The sequence below is a fragment of the Pseudophryne corroboree genome, chromosome 2, assembly GCF_028390025.1.
Source record: "Pseudophryne corroboree isolate aPseCor3 chromosome 2, aPseCor3.hap2, whole genome shotgun sequence".
Lineage (NCBI taxonomy): Eukaryota > Metazoa > Chordata > Amphibia > Anura > Myobatrachidae > Pseudophryne > Pseudophryne corroboree.
Genome location: NC_086445.1, coordinates 235,077,815 through 235,096,140, shown reverse-complemented (window position 1 = coordinate 235,096,140; position 18,326 = coordinate 235,077,815). Strand labels below are relative to the sequence as shown.

The 18,326-nt window shown below is 43.8% G+C and overlaps 1 protein-coding gene and 1 long non-coding RNA gene across 4 annotated transcripts in view; one reads left to right on the top strand and one right to left on the bottom strand.

Annotated features, from left to right (window-relative positions):
- The window catches only part of LOC135011603 (uncharacterized), a 307,553-nt gene that overhangs the window by 136,166 nt on the left and 153,061 nt on the right, over positions 1-18,326 (top strand). For all 3 annotated transcript variants that reach the window (XR_010210675.1, XR_010210681.1, XR_010210687.1), the window contains exon 2: positions 4,640-4,794. This is a non-coding gene — a long non-coding RNA (uncharacterized LOC135011603). The remainder of the gene's footprint in view (positions 1-4,639; positions 4,795-18,326) is intronic.
- Positions 1-18,326, bottom strand: part of LOC135011587 (retinol dehydrogenase 16-like) — a 52,487-nt gene that overhangs the window by 30,340 nt on the left and 3,821 nt on the right. The window contains exons 2-3 of the mRNA XM_063952474.1: positions 15,863-16,121; positions 813-976 (exon numbers count right to left, since the gene is read on the bottom strand). Of these exons, the coding sequence (XP_063808544.1) occupies positions 813-976; positions 15,863-16,121 (423 nt within the window). The remainder of the gene's footprint in view (positions 1-812; positions 977-15,862; positions 16,122-18,326) is intronic.

Here is an 18,326-nt window from a genome sequence, read left to right as displayed (position 1 = left end):
TTATGGCACTGGGATACATAGCCACTGCAACGGAGCTCATGTCTGTGTCTTCCCCCACAGTCTCCCTCTCCTCTATTCGTGTCCTCTGACCCGGACTGCCGTCACCCAATTAAACCGTTGTAAAAAGTAAAAATGGAAGGGGAGAGGGATCACTGATGGGCTTGAGGAAGGATGTCGGCTGCAGCATGTGCGGGAGTGTTGGTTCCGCATAGTCCAGGAAACATTTTATGACCAGTTGCTTTGAGCTGCAGCTGGTACTCAGCTACTCATGTAACACAACAGCTCCTCCACCTCAGGTCTCCCCCTCAGGCAAGGCAGCATTTTTATCCCATTCATAATGCAGGGCAGGTTGGGCCAGATTGTAGTTTAAGGGGCCCACCTGCACCCCATCTCCATCAATAAAATTGACAATCCACGGCCCCCTACCCCACCAATAAAACTGACAATCCCCCCAACCCTACCAATAAGATTGGCAAACCCCCTTATTTGCTGCAGTGTGGGGGACTCCAATATGTGAAGGCCCCTGGGAGCCCACTTTATCCACTCCCTGTCCTATAATCTGGCCCTGAGGACGGGGATTCACTTAGTGCTTCATCAGCCATTGACCTCACCGCACGTCACTGAGCAGCAGATATCTGCTTCATACAGTCAGGGGATCCCTAATATTTGCAGGTATCTGTTAATAGGTTAATAGCCAACAAATATTATTTGATAAATAGTCCCCTTGATGAGTTGAAGCATTTTCCTTCTCAGTAATTACAATTCATACATTTGCAATCTAACCTCAGGACATACATATAATGAATACTTACATGTTTCAAAATGTTGTTGCCCATAACTCGTGCGAATGCCTTCTGGGACCTTTTCCCACAGATTTTCTATCATTTCTACAAGTAATTCTGAACTCATAATTCCGGTATCAAAGTTGCCAGGTTCCACAACACAGACTTTCACACCAAATGCAGCCATCTCGCGGCTGTAAGACACAGAAACATTTCCGGACTGCAGTGAGACATAGTATTAAGCGTGATCTGCATCTTCATATGTTTTTCAAGAATCATTTCTCCATTTGATATTAAGATGAATGTAAATCATTGCAATTAATATATTTAATGCCATAAGGCTCACTTCATGCTGTATTTTTCTGAAAGTGTAATTTAGCACACCAGTGAGATTAATTTATACCCCTTTTCCACCAAAATCCCAGGTGCGACCTGGTATTTGGAACATGGTTCCAATCCAGGTCAGACCTGGGACAGACCACTTTCATACTATGGCTCCCAGGTCAGCACCGTTCACTGGTGCCATCTCTCTTTTCTGTCAGCTCTTGGAGATGACATTATCTACAAGTGCCAGGAAATCCAGATCTCCTCAGGATTGGGTCACAGAATGCCGGACAGGCGGCCTGCAGTAGTTTGACTGGGTATACCAACCGGGAGGTTGTCTGTGAGAGCTATCACTTGGGAGATGGGCAGGGAGAGATTGCAGCCTCCCCATATGTGAGTGAGGATGGGGTAAAAACTGCAACGGTCTGGACCATACGGGGAGGCTGTAATCTTTCCCTCGCTGGTGAGAGCTGTCACAGACACTGTTCCGTTTTTTTACCCAATCCCCATGCTCTGGTTGCCACATGGGTATGATTCCTGGGTCACTGGGTCCAGGTTTTTTTTTGGGGTGGACCCTTTTCCAAGGAGCTGCGACATGGGTTATCATGGCAATAACCTGGGGTTCAGCGGCAGTGGAAAAGGTATAAAATAGTATAATTTTCTGGATTCAACAAATCCCTTTTTAGCAGATTGAGGTTAGTCAGGAAAGATCACTTCTTAAAGGTAATATATTATAATATTATATTTCTTTTCTTGAAGTGTACCGGTCATGCAGGCAATGGGGCAAATTTACTAAAATGATAGTTCTATTTAAGATGGGATGTTACCCATAGCAACCAAGCAGATTTTGTCTAGTACCTTTTAGAAGATAATACCTGGAATCTGGTTGGTTGCTACGGGCAACATCCCATCTTAAATAGAACTCCCATCTTAGTAAATTTACCCCAATGTGTATTACCAGGTGTGGTGAGATTGCAAACTTACTCTACAAAGAATATCCTAAGTTATCCTATTTTTGGTATTAAAAATAAAAGGAACTGAACCTCTGCTGGCTGCCCCTTAAAAGGATATTGCAAAATTCCTCAAAAAAAAAAAAGAAAAAAGAAAGACTAGTTACTTATTTAAGAGATGCTGAAGAAACCAGACCACATGTAATGAAAAACTCATTAAAAAAAATGGTATTGACAGTTTTAAAAAATAAAAATGTAATCACATAATAACCACATAATAAAGAACACATAATAGTAATTCAAGTTTAATTATAAAAATGTATAAAAAGACCTGCAGGGTACTAATTAAAATATACCACCATGAGGCTACTTTCTAGATAATGTAAAACATAATTAGAAAAAGAGTCTTATGTTATGCCCCCCTCTTAGGGGTATATTTACTAAAGTTCTCATTTATAGAAGTTAAGTTATTGCCCATAGCAACCAATCAAATTCTAGCCATTATCTTTTAGAAGGTGCTAGATAAATCATAAGTAGAATGTGATTGTTGTTATAGGCAACATCTCCACTTCTATAAACCAGCATCTTTACCCCTTATAATTTGGTAAGGACAATGATTCCCCCGCCCCCTTCCCCTCTTGTGTCCACCACTGATTACTATCAATGATATTAAAGTTTAGGGGCCTGATTCAGAGATTGATGCAGTTCACATCACTGCTGCATCATTGCCTTATGTTAATAATGGATTTTAGAATTTTTATAACGTTTTTTTATCACAGCTATGTGCTTGTATCAACAGATGACGATCTGTGGGTTTTGAATACAGTGATGTCTAAATTCTGTTGTTAATGATAAAGGCTTAACGTCCAAAAAACCACATGATTACCATAAAATACTTCAATACCACACGATTTTGAGCTTGCTGCAGTAAGGAAGTTTCTCCCGGCATCTCATATTGAAATATTTCTTATGCTGCTGGAATTTATCTTGGTGAAAACCTTCTTCCTCTTTGATAGCCAGTTCTTTCTACAAATAAAGGGCTGCGCTATGGGATCTAGCACAGCTCCGGTAAACGCTAAAATTGTTATGTATGCCATTGAGGAAGAATTGTTTACACAAATGAACAGTTGACGGCACAAATTCCATTGTTTTGTCGCCATATTGATGATTTGTTCTTCATTTGGAGAGGGGAAAAGGTAGAATTTGAAAATGTGATCAATCAATATAACTCACTAGAGGGACCCATCAAAGTGACATTTTACATGAGTCAACCAGAAGTACATTTTTTGGACATTAAAGTCTATCATTAACAACAGAATTGAGACATCACTGTATTCAAAGCCCACAGATCATAGTCTGGTGCTACAAGCACAGAGCTGTCATGCAAAAAATCTTATTAGGGGTCTCTGCTACTCACAAATGGTGAGAATCAAGCGTATTAATAGTAATCCAGATATTGCTAACTCTCAAATAGACAGGCTTATTGAGACATTTGAAATAAGAGGATACTCAGCTAAGGTGCTAAAAGATGCTAAGAATAAGGAACTAGCTCTTAATAGAGACAATTAATTAAATAAGGTAGTTAAATCTGGTACCGTTCAATCCAAATTTCCAAGTGTCAATAAATATAACAGTGCATCACCTATGATTAATAAGATGGCTAAACAACATCTGCCTATTGTAAAGTCTGATGTAAATTTGGGATTAAAGGACACCACCCCAATGTCATGCTATTCTAGAGGGAGAAACCTCCATGATTACCTTGTAAAAACAGATATGTCTAGAAAGTCTTCTCTAAAAAGTATCCCTACATTTTTTTCTAGTAAAAAAAAACTGGGCTGTATAAAACATTCATGTGTAACTTGCCAATTCTTACTCACAGGTGATACGTTTTGTCATCTTCATACAAGACAAAAATTAAGGATTAATCATCAGTTAAACTGCAATTCCAGTTATGTGGTTTATAAAATTGTATGCCCTTGTGGATAAAGGGGTCTATTTACTAAGCCTTGGATGGAAATAAAGTGGACGGAGATAAAGTACCAGCCAATCAGCTCCAAACTGTCATTTTATAGACACAGACGGTAACATAGCAGTTCAGAGCTGATTGGCTAGTACTTTATCTCCATGCACTTAATCACCACCTAAGGCTTAGTAAATACACCCCTAAGTTACATAGGAAAGACTGAACGGAAATTCAAAGACAGCTCATCGTTCATCCATACATCAGGTCCTAGAATCGGGCTCAGCAGAGCAGCCAGTCGCCCAACATTTTCTGGAGGCAAGGCATTCTCTAAGTAGCTTGCATTATAGAATGACTGATCAGGTGCCCCAAGACCCAAGAGGGGGCAATTGCTCAGTCAAATTACTGCAGTGTGAAGCTAGGTGGATAGCAAAACTAGATGCTTTATATCCAAAGGGTTACATGAACAAATGTCATATTCAGCCTTTAAGTGAAGCAAGCTCTATAATTGTAAAATTGTTATATTATTGTATTGCCAGGAGGTTGTGATATTGTATCAGTTTAACACTGCTAATTCAGTAACAATGTATTTGAAAAGTTTATTTGCTTTGTTTTTCCAGCAATGGTGCTGCATCACTATGGTGATGGCAAACATTGGAGGCTCAGTCAGATCCTTGCACCAGGCGCGATGATGTTATTGTCAAGCCACCGCCGACCGATTGAGTGGTCGTGGGCCAGACAGCGGACACACGTGGTGGTTGTGATTCTTATAAAGGTATGTTCACTGTTCTTTTCACTTGTAACCTGACAACAGTTAGTAATAACTGAAACAGTGTTAAAGGTCATACTTTGCCTGAGTCGCTTTATTTATACACCTGAGGGCAGCACCTTTAGTCTCCAATACGCTACTGTCTCGTGAGGGCACCGGGTGAAGCTGTTACAAGATGCTGAGAGTGCCGGAACTCAACCAAGTACAGATAGATATATATATATATATATATATATATATATATATATATAATTATGTTGATTGCTGTAATGTGTATACGTTGCATTTTAGTGCTATTGATCCAGTGTTGGAGCTGGTTGGGGGAGTTACAGTGTTTATTTTGACTTAGACAGTAATAGTCCACCGGGACTCAGTTGTCTAGGACAAATTGGTTTATATTTTTGCATACTGCTTATGCAATATGCGTCTATTTAGTTAACACATGCCCCTCTGACCCAGTAGCAGATTTACCGCTAGGCAACAAAGGCAGCCGCCTAGGGCCCGGGGGTCCCAGGGGGCCTGTACAATGCCAGAGTCCCTAGCGGTAAACCTCTTACTGCTCACCACTCATAGTGCCACCCGCCAGCAGTAACAGCTCACCCGCTCACTCACCCTAACCGTCTTCCTTATTCTCTTTCTATCTAGGGACCTTACTCTTTCTCTCCAAGCACTTTAACTACTGATCTCATCTTTATCCATGCATTTTATTATGATGTTTTATTATTATTTTCCAGATTTTTTAACTAATCTTTACTCATGTTCTATTTATTTTTTATTCAGTCTCATTTTTTTTCAAACAGAGGGGTGTGAGGGTGATTATGTATGGCATAATGAGTATAAGGGCACTACTAAAGTGTGGCATAATGAGTATAAGAGCACTACTAATGTGTGTCATAATGTATAAGGGGCATTACTGTGTGGCATTATGTATATAAAAAGACACTACTACTGTGTGGCATTATGTGTATAAGCAGCACTACTTTGTGGCATAATGTGAATAAGGGGCTCTACTGTTTGACTTGACTTGAATAAGGGGTACAACTGTGTTGCGTTCCTTGAATAGGGAACACTACTGTGTGGTATTATGTGAATAAGGGATACTACTATGAAATGTAATGTGATTAAGGGTCACTACTGCACGGCATAATTTGGATTGGGGGTATTATTGTGTGGCTATGCCCCTTCCCCATGAGACTACTTCCTTTTTCCAGCGCATACTCTCACTATTTAAAATAGAGAGGTGTGCACCAATGACTATCTGGAACAGGGCACAAAAATCTCTAGTTTCAGCACTGGTGGTAGCGTAGTGATAATAGGATTTTAGTTACCTACCGGTAAATCCTTTTCTCGTAGTCTGTAGAGGATGCTGGGGTCCATTTAGCACCATATGGTATAGACAGGTCCTTTGGGAGCCATGGGCACTTTAAGAGTTTAATAGTGTGGGCTGGCTCCTCCCTCTATGCCCCTCCTACCAGACTCAGTCTAGAAACTGTGCTTGAGGAGACGGACATACTTCGAGAGAAGGAAATACACAGATAGTGGTGAGATTCACACCAGCTCACACATAAAAAGGAAAGCCAAGCTAACCAACTTGGAACAATTCAGCAACGGCTGAAACAACAATACTGAACTAAGTAACAATGCAGGAATACGAAGCACTGGGCGGACGTCCAGCATCCTTTACGGACTACGATAAAAGGATTTACCGGTAGGTAATTAAAATACTATTGTCTCTTACGTCCTGGAGGATGCTGGGGTCCATTTAGTACCATGGGGATGTACCAAAGCTCCCAGTATGGGACGGAGAATGTTGAGGTTTCTGCAGAACAGATTGACCAAACTTGAGGTCCTCAGAGGCCAAAGTATTAAACTTGTAGGACTTAGCAAACGTGTTCGACCCAGACCAAGTAGCTGCTCTGCAAAGCTGTATAGCTGAGACACCATGGGCAGCCGCCCAGGAAGAACCCACTTTACGAGTAGAGTGGGCCTTAACAGATTTTGGACACTGCAAGCCTGCCGTAGAATAAGCATGCTGGATAGTGAAACTAATCCTGCGAGAAATCGTCTTCTTAGAAGCAGGACACCCAACCTTGTTGGGATCATAAATTACAAATAAAGCGTCCGACTTCCTTTGACGAGAAGTTCTCTTCACACAAATTTTCAAAGCCCTCCCCACATCCAAGGACTTTGAGGTAATTAAAGAGTCAGTAACTACTGGCACCATAATAGGTTGGTTGATATGAAAAGCCGACACAACCTTTGGAAGAAATTACTGACGCATTCTGAGCTCAGCTCTATCTTCATGGAAAATCAAGTAGGGGCTCTTGCATGACAATGACCCCAATTCTGACACACATCTAGCAGATGCCAATGCCAACAGCATGACCGCCTTCCAAGTAAGAAACTTGACGTCCACCTCCTGCAAAGGTTCGAACCAATCCGATTGCAGGAACTGCAGCACCACATTAAGATCCCAAGGTGCCGTATGAGGCACAAAGGGAGGTTGGATGTGCAGAACCCCTTTCAAGAAAACCTGAACCTCAGGGAGGGCAGCCAATTGTTTCTGGAAGAAAATGGGCAAGGCTGAAATCTGGACTTTTATGGAGCCCAAGCGTCGGCCCACATCCACACCAGCCTGCAGGAAGAGGAGAAACTGTCCTAGTTGAAACTCCACCATTGGACACTTCTTGGATTCACACCAAGACACATACTTTTTCCAAATTCGAAGGTAATGTTTAGACGTAACTCCCTTCCTAGCCTGAATTAGGGTAGGAATGACCTTTTTCAGAATGCCCTTCTGAGCTAAGATCTGGCATTCAACCTCCATGCCGTCAAAAGTAGCCGCGGTATGTCTTGATAAGCGAACAGCCCCTGTTGAAGAAGGTCCTCGAGAAGAGGAAGAGGCCTAGGATCCTCCAGGAGTAACTTCAGAAGATCCGAGTACCAAGCCCTCCTTGGCCAGTCCGGAGAAATGAGGATCGCCTGAACTCGTGTTCTTTTTATTAGCTTGGGAATTCTTGGCATGAGTGGAAGTGGAGGGAATACACACACTGACTGAAACACCCATGGAGTTACCAGTGCGTCCACCGCCACTGCCTGTGGGTCTCTCGACCTGGAGCAGTACCTGCGAAGCTTCTTGTCCACCTGAGGTACATCCCATCGGCTTGTCACCTCTGCGAATACCTCCGGTGGAGGTCCCATTCTTCTGGATGGAGATCGTGTCTGCTGATGAAGTCCGCTTCCCAGTTGTCCACTCCCGGAATGAAGATTGCTGATAGCACCACCAGTGCTTTTCTGCCCAGAGGAGGATTCTTGTTACCTCTGTCATTGCCGCTCTGCTCTTCGTTTCCACCCTGTCGGTTTATGTAGGACACTGCCGTCACATTGCCTGACTGAACCTGAATGGCCTGATCTTGCAGAAGATGTGCTGCTTGTAGAAGGCCTTTGTATATGGCCCTTAGTTCCAGAACGTTTATCGGAAGGATGGATTCCAGACTTGACCACTTTCCTTGGAAAGTTTCCCCTTCGGTGACTGTTCCCCAACCTCTGAGACTTGCATCCGTGGTTAAAAGGATCCAATTCTGAATCCCGAACCTGCATCCCTCGAGTAGGTGAGCTGTTTGCAGCCACCAGAGGAGTGAAATTCTGGCTTTCGGCGACAGGCGTATCTGCTGGTGCATGTGAAGATGTGATCCTGACCACTTGTCTAGGAGATCCAGTTGGAAGGACCTTGCATGGAATCTTCTGTACTGAAGAGCCTCGTAGAAGGCTACCATCTTCTCCAGAAGGCGAATGCACTGATGAACTGATACCCGGGCTGGCTTCAGGACATCCCGTACCATTGATTGGATCATCAATGCTTTCTCCACCGGTAGAAATACTCTCTGCACTTCCGTGTCGAGTATCATCCCCAGGAAGGGCAGTATCCTTGTCGGTTCCAAATGTGACTTTGGGAGGTTCAGGATCCACCCATGATCCTGGAGTAGTCGAGCTGAGAGAGTAGTACTCTGCAACAACCTCTCCCTGGGAGACGCTTTTATCAGGAGATCGTCAAGATATGGAAATATGTTCACTCCTTGTCTGCGGAGGAGTAGCATCATCTCTGCCATGACCTTGGTGAACACTCTCGGTACTGTGGAGAGGCCAAACGACAGCGCTTGGAACTGATAGTGACAATCCAGCAGCGCAAATCTGATATAAGCCTGGTGAGGCGACCAGATCGGAATGTGAAGGTACGCATCCTTGATATCCAGGCATACTAGGAATTCCCCTTCCTTCATACCTGAGATCTCTGCTCTCAGAGAATCCATCTTGAATTTGAATTCCCTTAAGTAGGGGTTCAATGACTTTAGGTTTAAAATCGGCCTTACCGCACCATCCGATTTTGGCACCACAACCAGGTTGGAATAATAACCCCTGTGGTGTAGGTGAGGTGGAACTGGGACAATAACATCTGTTTTGACCAATTTTTTAATGTCTTCCAGTAGGATAGCACTTTCTGTCAGCGAAACTGGTAAGTCTGATTTGAAGAATCTGTGAGGTAGGAGTTCCTGAAACTCCAGTCTGTAGCCCTGGGTAAAAATGTTTGTCACCCAGGGGTCTAGGCCTGATGATTCCCAGATGTGACTGACATTTTTTAGTCTCGCCCCCACCTGCCCGATCTCCAGGCTGGGAGGTCCACCGTCATGCTGAAGATTTTGAGGAAACAGAACCTGGTTTCTGTTCCTGAGAACCTGTTGGTGCAGGTTTTTTGGATTTTCCCTGACCACCCCTAAAGAAGGTGGAAGGGGATTTGGATTTTTTAAATTTTGCAGTCCGAAAGGACGTAGGATAAAATTTCCTAGTCGGTGGAGCCGCCGAGGGGAGAAAGGTTGACTTACCCGCAGTTGCCGTGGAAATCCACGCATCCAATGCATCCCCAAACAGAGCCTGACCTGTGAAGGGTAGGTTCTCCACGCTTTTCTTGGAAGTGTAGCCAGATTCCTCTGCGTGCTGATACCGCCATGGAAGTAGTTCTGGCATTCAGCATTCCAAGGTCTTTCATGGCCTCAACCAGCAGAATCCTGTATGCAAAAAACAATCCTGTAGCGCAAAAACAAATCAATGTCACACCTATCCATAGTTTCTAAGTCCTCTAGTAATGTGCCTGACCACTTTACTATGGCTTTAGAAATCCACGCACTAGCAATAGTGGGCCTTAAAGCCACGCCTGTGGCAGTGTATATAGATTTGAGCATAGTCTCAATCTTGCAGTCAGCCAGCTCCTTTAGGGCGGTTGAACCAGGGACAGGTAAAACCACCTTTTTAGACAACCTAGATTAAGAAGCATTACTATAGGTGGCGTTTGCCATTTCTTTCTATCCTCTTCAGGGAAAGGGAAAGCAATGAGAATTCTTTTAGGGATCTGGAATTTTTTTCTCTGGGCTTTCCCAGGATTTTTCAAATAAAGAGTTCAGCTCTTTAGAAGCAGGGAAGGTGAGAGAGGATTTCTTATTTTCTGTAAAATAAGATTCCTCTTCCGGCTCAGTTACCTTCTCAGTAATATGCAAAACATCCCTAATGGCTTCAATCATCAACTGCACCCCCTTAGCAAGGGATACTTCCCCCCCCCCCCCCCCCCCTGCATATCCCCCTCACTGTCCTCTGTATCATAGTCGGTATCAGTGTCAACTTGCATGATTTGGGCAAGTGTAAGTTTTTTAGGGTATGTAGAAGGGGTATGGGAGGGAGTAGGAGCTGAATGCTGCAATCCCTCTACAGACTTCCTCAAAAACTGCATCTATTTCTCGTTATGTGACATCCTTGATGAAATCTGTGATATCATTCCCCTTAAAGAATACACCCATAGGGGGTTCGGATTCGACAGGTTGGGAAAGCACATTGCAGTCCTGAGTACATGGGATAGACTCTTCAGGAGAAGATACACACTCTGCAGCATATGATACAGAGCCCTTAGACATGGTAATGTAAATAAATACACACACACACACACACACACACGAAAATGTCAGACACAGTTTCCCCCAGAGTACCTTCAGAGAGTCACAGAGTATAAGGAGCCAGCCATACAGTAGGCAGTCAATACAGTAAAAGACCGGCGCTGACTGAGTAACCTTAATAGGTTAATCAGCTCTAAATTCACTCTCCCCCCTGTCTATAACACCCTGGTACCACAGAGGTATGCTGGAGTTATGTGGAGGGCAGCGCTCCCTGTCAACGTCTTTCTGATGATCTGCAGGGAGAAAATGGTGCTGGTGAGTGCTGGATCCACTCTGAGGAGAAGCCCCGCCCCCTGTAATGGCGCATCTTCCCGCACTTAGTTATTTATACTGGCCTGAGGTAATTTTCTGTTAACAATGGCAATAGCCCCTGTTAACATTATGTGACCAGTGTAGGGTGACTGCGCTGGCCCAGAATGCCCCTCATAGCGCCGTACACCTTGTGCTGCTGAGCCTTCCGGAGCACAGCCTGTCAGAGCTGCGCTCCCACCCTTGTCCACTATTCCCGCCGGCGACTCGCTTCCCAGGCTACTGGCGCTGTACTCAGCACTCTTCTTTCTTGTGGCTCTGTTAGGGGGTAGCTGCCGTGCTACAGAAGTGAGAGGTCGCCTCGTGGGCTTGCGATCAGCACCCTCAGTAGCTCAGTGTCCTGTGATCGGAGATAGAGAACCATTAACTTCTAGGGTTGGTTCCTACTCCCCCCCCCCCCCCCTAAGTCCCATGAAGCAGGGAGGATGTTGCCAGCAGCCTGCCTGTACCTAACTAACTCAGAAAAATAATAAAACCAGAGAAACTCCTAAGAGCTCCCCTAGCTGTGACCGGCTCCTCCTGCACATTTTCTAAACTGAGTCTGGTAGGAGGGGCAGAGAGGGAGGAGCCAGTCCACACTATTGAACTCTTAAAGTGCCAGTGGCTCCCAAAGGACCTGTCTCTACCCCATGGTACTAAATGGACCCCAGCATCCTCTGGGACGAAAGAGAAATAGGGGCGATGTACTAAGTAGTGAAAACAGTGGAGAAGTGAGCATTGGAGAATTTGCCTATGGCAACCAATCAGCACTGACGTAACATTTATAATTTGCATACTATAAAAGTATACTGAGCAGCTGATTGGTTGCCATGGGCAACTTCTCTACTGGCTCACTACTCCACTCTTATCACTGCTTAGTACATTTCACCCATATTGAGTTGATGCAGCGTAGTGATGCGGTGTGGGGCGGTAGTTCAGTGATCTAGTGCTGTGGTGTAGTGTCTGGAGGTTATGCACTGATATAGTGTGGGTGGTAGAACAGTGATACAGTGTGGGGAGGTAGTGCAGTGATCTAGTGCAGGGATGTAGTGTGAGTAGGTAGCATGGGGATATATATAGGGCCTGGGTCAGAGGTGTACACTGTGGTGGTATTGGACACAATGGGCGGTATTCGATTCTTTTCACCCCCTTCTACACCCATTCTGTTTCTGCTCTCGGGGGCGTAGTATCATTACTTCAGCTCACTACCCCCAGGGTAGTGAGGCACGCAACCCTTTACACAGCTAAACCTGATTACTATGGGCACAATATGCACGATAACGGGGATCATTTTAGAAAGGAGATTGGGTGTGATATATAATTTGAATACCGCCCAATCAGTCTTCTTCAGTCTACAAATGCATCTGAGTCATACTCTGCATGCTGCATAATGGTAACCACACAAAGACGCAGATTGAGATTACATGCATTTGAGAGAGGGGGCCCCAAACCGATATCTTGCTTAGTGCCCCATGAGGTCTAAATCCGTCTCTGCATAGACTGAGGCTGAAAAACTGCAGCTGCGTAGGCATGTGTGTACAAACGTGAATTAGGCCCACTATCTGGCTTTGGTTAAACTGAAAATTAAGACGATCAAAAACTTTTTTGGGGGTATTACTACAGTATATTATGATATCTCTATATGATGCAAAACCTTTAGCTAGGTAATGCATCTGTAGCAATCTTGTTAAGTGTAGCAGAAGTAGACACTACAATGGCAAAAGGAGGACAGCAAGTCTTCACATTTGAACATTAGAGAAATTCCATGTCTTAGCCACAGAACTTACAAAGGGCAACTGCATTATCATAAATATAACAATGACATTAAGTAGTTTTTCAAAGTAGGAACAATTCTGTATGCTATAATACTTTGAATATATTGGACTGGACCATATCTTGGAGGGTATCAATATAAGCACCCCAACAGTTGAAGCATGTCTTTTGTGGTATAAAACATCTAAGAGCAGATGATTCACTAATGCATGTGAGGGGGCAGCTCTAGACAGAGGCACCAAGAGGGGGAATGCGAGTACTATTTACCCAGGCTTGTTGGAATGACCTGGTTGGCTGCTAAGTGGGAAATTGTACAAGAGTTTGTTCCAAAACCTCCCAATATTTCCACAATGCCATAGATTATCAGCCAAGGTCACATTAGCACAATTAAATTTTACACACTCCGTAGACTCTGACTCCACAAAATGTTTTCTATGAATCGAAGACACATAACATTCATACTTAGAAACAAGAAATAATGACTCCCCTTAACACTACCTTTGCAGTCTGTCAAACCAAAATAAGGACATCCAGATGATCTAAAATTCAAAATTATTGTACAAATAGTTGACCCACAATGCATCCAACATAAATTTCAATGAAGAGGCCAATTTTGCAGGGAAACACCATTGACAATGGGGACCCAAAGCAATACATCCCTGTCGATCATACCACAACGGTGCATTGTCCTAAAGGGAAATTAGTTTAATCTGGGAATCCAGTAATAAAAATAAGAGAGGGAATTGGTCACAAAACAATAATAAAAAGGCGTTCTAGATTACAGAGCTGTCATTTGTTTTGTTTTTTCACTGTAGGTCACTTTTTTAAATGGACTAATGGCATCAACTGTAATCATGCCCTCACATACTATATGTAAAAGTCAGCTCATGACACTTTATATGGCATCAGAGTCCCCTCATTACACTGTATGGTATCAGAGACCCCTCATACTTCTCCTAGTTTTAAACAATCTCGCAAGAGGCAGTGTAGTTCAGACAGTGGATATACTGGTACTGGTCAGCCAGGCACACTGTGTGATGTTGGCACTGGGGTCAGAAAGGAGTGTGCCTGTAAGTGAGTGAGGTAAATGTGGCCATTGGCAGCTTTTGACACTGAAATGAGCGTATCACTCTATTGTCAGTTGATTATAAAAGATGTATAGTAGGAAGTGGAAATTGGAGTCTGCAGAACATATATTCTATGGAACCATCACCCCATTTCAGATTTAAGCCACAGTTGGAAAACAAGATTGGATTTCAAATAGCTTTTTTAATATTCAACTTGACAGTCATACACAGCAAACTGAACTGGAATTACATTTATTCACAATATAGTGTCAGTGATCCATAAACTGAATTGATCCTGATTATAGTAAGGTACAGTACTTCTAAATTTCTGTCTGCTACATTTTTAAGATGTGTATACTGTATATTAATGTCAGTGGAGCTATGTGTGTTCAGGAATGAGTGTAGTATGTGGATGGCAAGCCTATCAGCACATGTGTTAGCATACTGTATGTACAGTACTGTATATAAAATTTAGAGAACCTCTTTATGATGAAAACAAGTACCACATCAATTTGATAGGAGCTATAGCATCTGGGCTGGTGCAAGGTTTCTCGGCACCCTAGGCAAAACTTCAACCTACCGCCCTAAACCACCACCAAAACCCACTTCCCAGCCCTTCAGATGAAAGTTCTACAAACACCACTTGCATTAAGTACAACAAGGATGTTTCTTTGAAAAACATCCTTAATTTTGTGATAGGCAGACTCAGTGGCAGCCCCTGAGAACCTGGTGCCCAAGGCAGCTGCCTAATGGTAGAGCCAGCCCTGATCATGTAAGTAATCTGGTACCTTGTTCTCTTGTATTAAGCATATAAATCACGAGTGGCCACCCTACAGTCTGACAGTAATGAGCACCATGGCTCATGAAGGTCAGTGTATATCAGATGACTGGCCTGTATGAGGATCTTTCTTTTGGTATAATGTAACTCTAAAAGTCCTTAGCAGACCTTACGCTCTTTAACCGTCTGTATCATCTCTAAAGGTGTGTACACACGGTGAGATCCTTGCTATGCCCGATTTTTACTTGCGATTTCCCTTGAACTCCCAGGAGCCCAGCACCACCGATTTTGACTAACTTTTCTTGAGATATGGACTATGTGTGCTTACGATTTTGGCTTATGTGAGATTTTGGCTTATGTGAGATGTCATTGACATGTGAGATGAACTAGATAGTACACCGATCTAGCATGGATTGACTTGCCTGCACAGTCTATCTTTTCTTGCGATGCCGACCTGGCGGGTCCGCGCATCGGGATCGAATCGGGATCGCAAGGTGACTTTGACCTTTGCGATCTGCACTAACTTTTCTTTCGATTTTGACTATATAGTCAAAATCGAAAGAAAATATCTCACCGTGTGTACACACCCTAACTCTCTCTGCACATGTTATATCTGCCTCCCCTGCAGTGCACATGGTTTTGCCCAATTGCTAACAAAAATCCTGCTGCAATCAACTTGGAATTACCCCCCTAATTCAGACCTGATCGTAGCAGCAAATTTGTTAGCAGATGGGCAAAACCATGAGCACTGCAGGGGGGCAGATATAACATGTGTAGGGAGAGTTAGATTTGGGTGAGGTGTGTTCAAACTTAAATCTAAATTGCATTGTAAAAATAAAGCAGTCAGTATTTACCCTGCACGTAAACAAAATAAACCACCCAAATCTAACTCTCTCTGCACATGTTATATCTGCCCCCCCGCATAGCACATGGCTTTGCCCATTTGCTAACAAATTTGCTGCTATGATCAGGTCTGAATTAGGCCCCGTGTGCGAATGAGTCTCTGAATCTGTACACAAACTGGTGCAATTTAGCAGCCGCAGATTTTTTCCAATACAAGTTCTCACACCAGGCATCTAAAGTTGAATGGTGTATTGAGGGTAGATGTATATGGACACATCTGTAGTCCTTTTGTGTGTTAAATAACTTTGTAATTCTGTAATCCTTACCGGAGACTGTCTGAAAATGACTCCACTCCATATTTAGAGATGCTGTATCCTCCACCACAGGTAGATAATCTCCCAGTATAGCTTGAAATGTTGACTACTCTTCCCCGGGCTCTCCGGATCAGGGGCAGCATTTTTAGAGTAACATCTATAAGTCCCAGCAAATTCACATTCAAAATTTTGAAAAAATCCTCTTTGGTCAGCCATTCATTGCGAGCAGTAGGGATGGCAATCCCCGCATTATTCACAATGGCCCAGAGACCTGTAACAAATATAGTGGAGATCAGAGACACCACAAGAAATGTTTAAGGATTTGGAATCCCCTGTTTTTGGCCAATAAAATATCACCAACAGGATAATCAGGGCAAAAAAGTTGGTTACTTTTACATATGATTTTTTGGATCCAAAAATATGTGATTCATTAGTAGATTTTAGACTCTAAGGAGGATATTTATCAAGGGTCATCCTTCTGCACGTTACATCTGTCCCATCTGCAGTGCAACATGGTTTTTCCCAATTGCTAACTTTTTTGGTTTGCTAACAAACCTAGATAACTCCCAGGGGTATATTTACTAAGGTCCCGATTTTGACCGAGATGCCGTTTTTTCTTCAAAGTGTCATCTCGGTAATTTACTAAGCAAAAATCACGGCAGTGATGAGGGCATTCGTAATATTTTGGAAGTCCTTGGAAAAAATCACGAATCAATACACCATCGGTCAAATACGCCTGCAATTTGGTAGAAATTGGTCATTTACTAAAAAGTGCAAAACACAAACACTGCCGACAATAGCCAAACACTGCCGTGCTAAAATACAAATCGTGAAAAAGTGCTAAAAAAAACCAGACCTGCTTTTTTATCCCGTGTTTGTATAGGCAATACATGCACGGATCCATGAGATCCGTGCATGTTTATCAGTGGGAAGGGGTGGGAAATGTTATAATTTTTTTTTTTTAAATTGCGTGGGGTCCCCCCTCCTAAACCAAACCAGCCTCGGGCTCTTTGAGCCGGCCCTGGTTGCAAAAATATGGGTAAAAAATTGACAGGGGTTCCCCCATATTTAAGCAACCAGCTCCGGGCTCTGCGCCTGGTCCTGGTTCCAAAAATACGGGGGACAAAAAGCGTAGGGGTCCCCCGTATTTTTGAAACCAGCACCGGGCTCCACTAGCTGGACAGATAATGCCACAGCCGGGGGTCACTTTTATACAGTGCCTTGCGGCCGTGGCATCAAATATCCAACTAGTCACCCCTGGCCGGGGTACCCTGGGGGAGTGGGGACCCCTTCAATCAAGGGGTCCCCCCCCCCAGCCACCCAAGGGCCAGGAGTGAAGCCCGAGGCTGTCCCCCCCATCCAATGGGCTGCGGATGGGGGGCTGATAGCCTTTGTTGAAAGTAATGAATATTGTTTTTAGTAGCAGTACTACAAGTCCCAGCAAGCCTCCCCCGCAAGCTGGTACTTGGAGAACCACAAGTACCAGCATGCGGCGGAAAACCGGGCCCGCTGGTACCTGTTGTACTACTACTAAAAAAATACCCCAATAAAGACATTACACACACACCTTGAAAGTATAACTTTAATGCATACATACACACCACCATATACACATACTTACCTTATGTTCACACGAGGGTCGGTCCTCTTCTCCAGTAGAATCCATGGTGTACCTGTTGAAAAAATCCTACTCACCAAATCCAGTGTAGAGGGCTCCTCGGATAATCCATTTGTAATCCACGTACTTGTAAAAATAAAAAAACGGGACACTCGACCACGAACTGAAAGGGGCCCCATGTTTTCACATGGGACCCCTTTCCCCGAATGCCAGAAACCCCCTCTGACTGATGTCTAAGTGGGTTTCTTCAGCCAATCAGGGAGCGCCACGTTGTGGCACCCTCCTGATCGGCTTTGTGCTCCTGTACTGTATGACAGGCGGCACACGGCAGTGTTACAATGTAGCGCCTATGCGCTCCATTGTAACCAATGGTGGGAACTTTGTGGTCAGCGGTGAGGTCACTTTCGGTCAACCGCTGACTACAAAGTTCCCACCATTGGTTACAATGGAGCGCATAGGCGCTACATTGTAACACTGCCGTGTGCCGCCTGTCAGTCAGTACAGGAGCACACAGCCGATCAGGAGGGTGCCAAACGTGGCGCTCCCTGATTGGCTGATGGAACCTTCTTGGACTTAAGTCAGAGGGGGTTCCTGGCATTCGGGGAAAGGGGACCCATGTGAAAACATGGGTCCCCTTTCAGTGCGAGGTCGGGTATCCGTTTTTTTATTTTTACAAGTACGTGGATTATAAAAGGATTTACCGAGGAGCCTAAGACACTGGATTATGTGAGTATAATTTTTTCTACAGGTACACCATGGATTCTACTGGAGAAGAGGACCGACCTGCATGGGAACATAAGGTAAGTATGTGTATATGGAGGTATGGATGGATGTATTAAAGTTATACTTTCAAGGTGT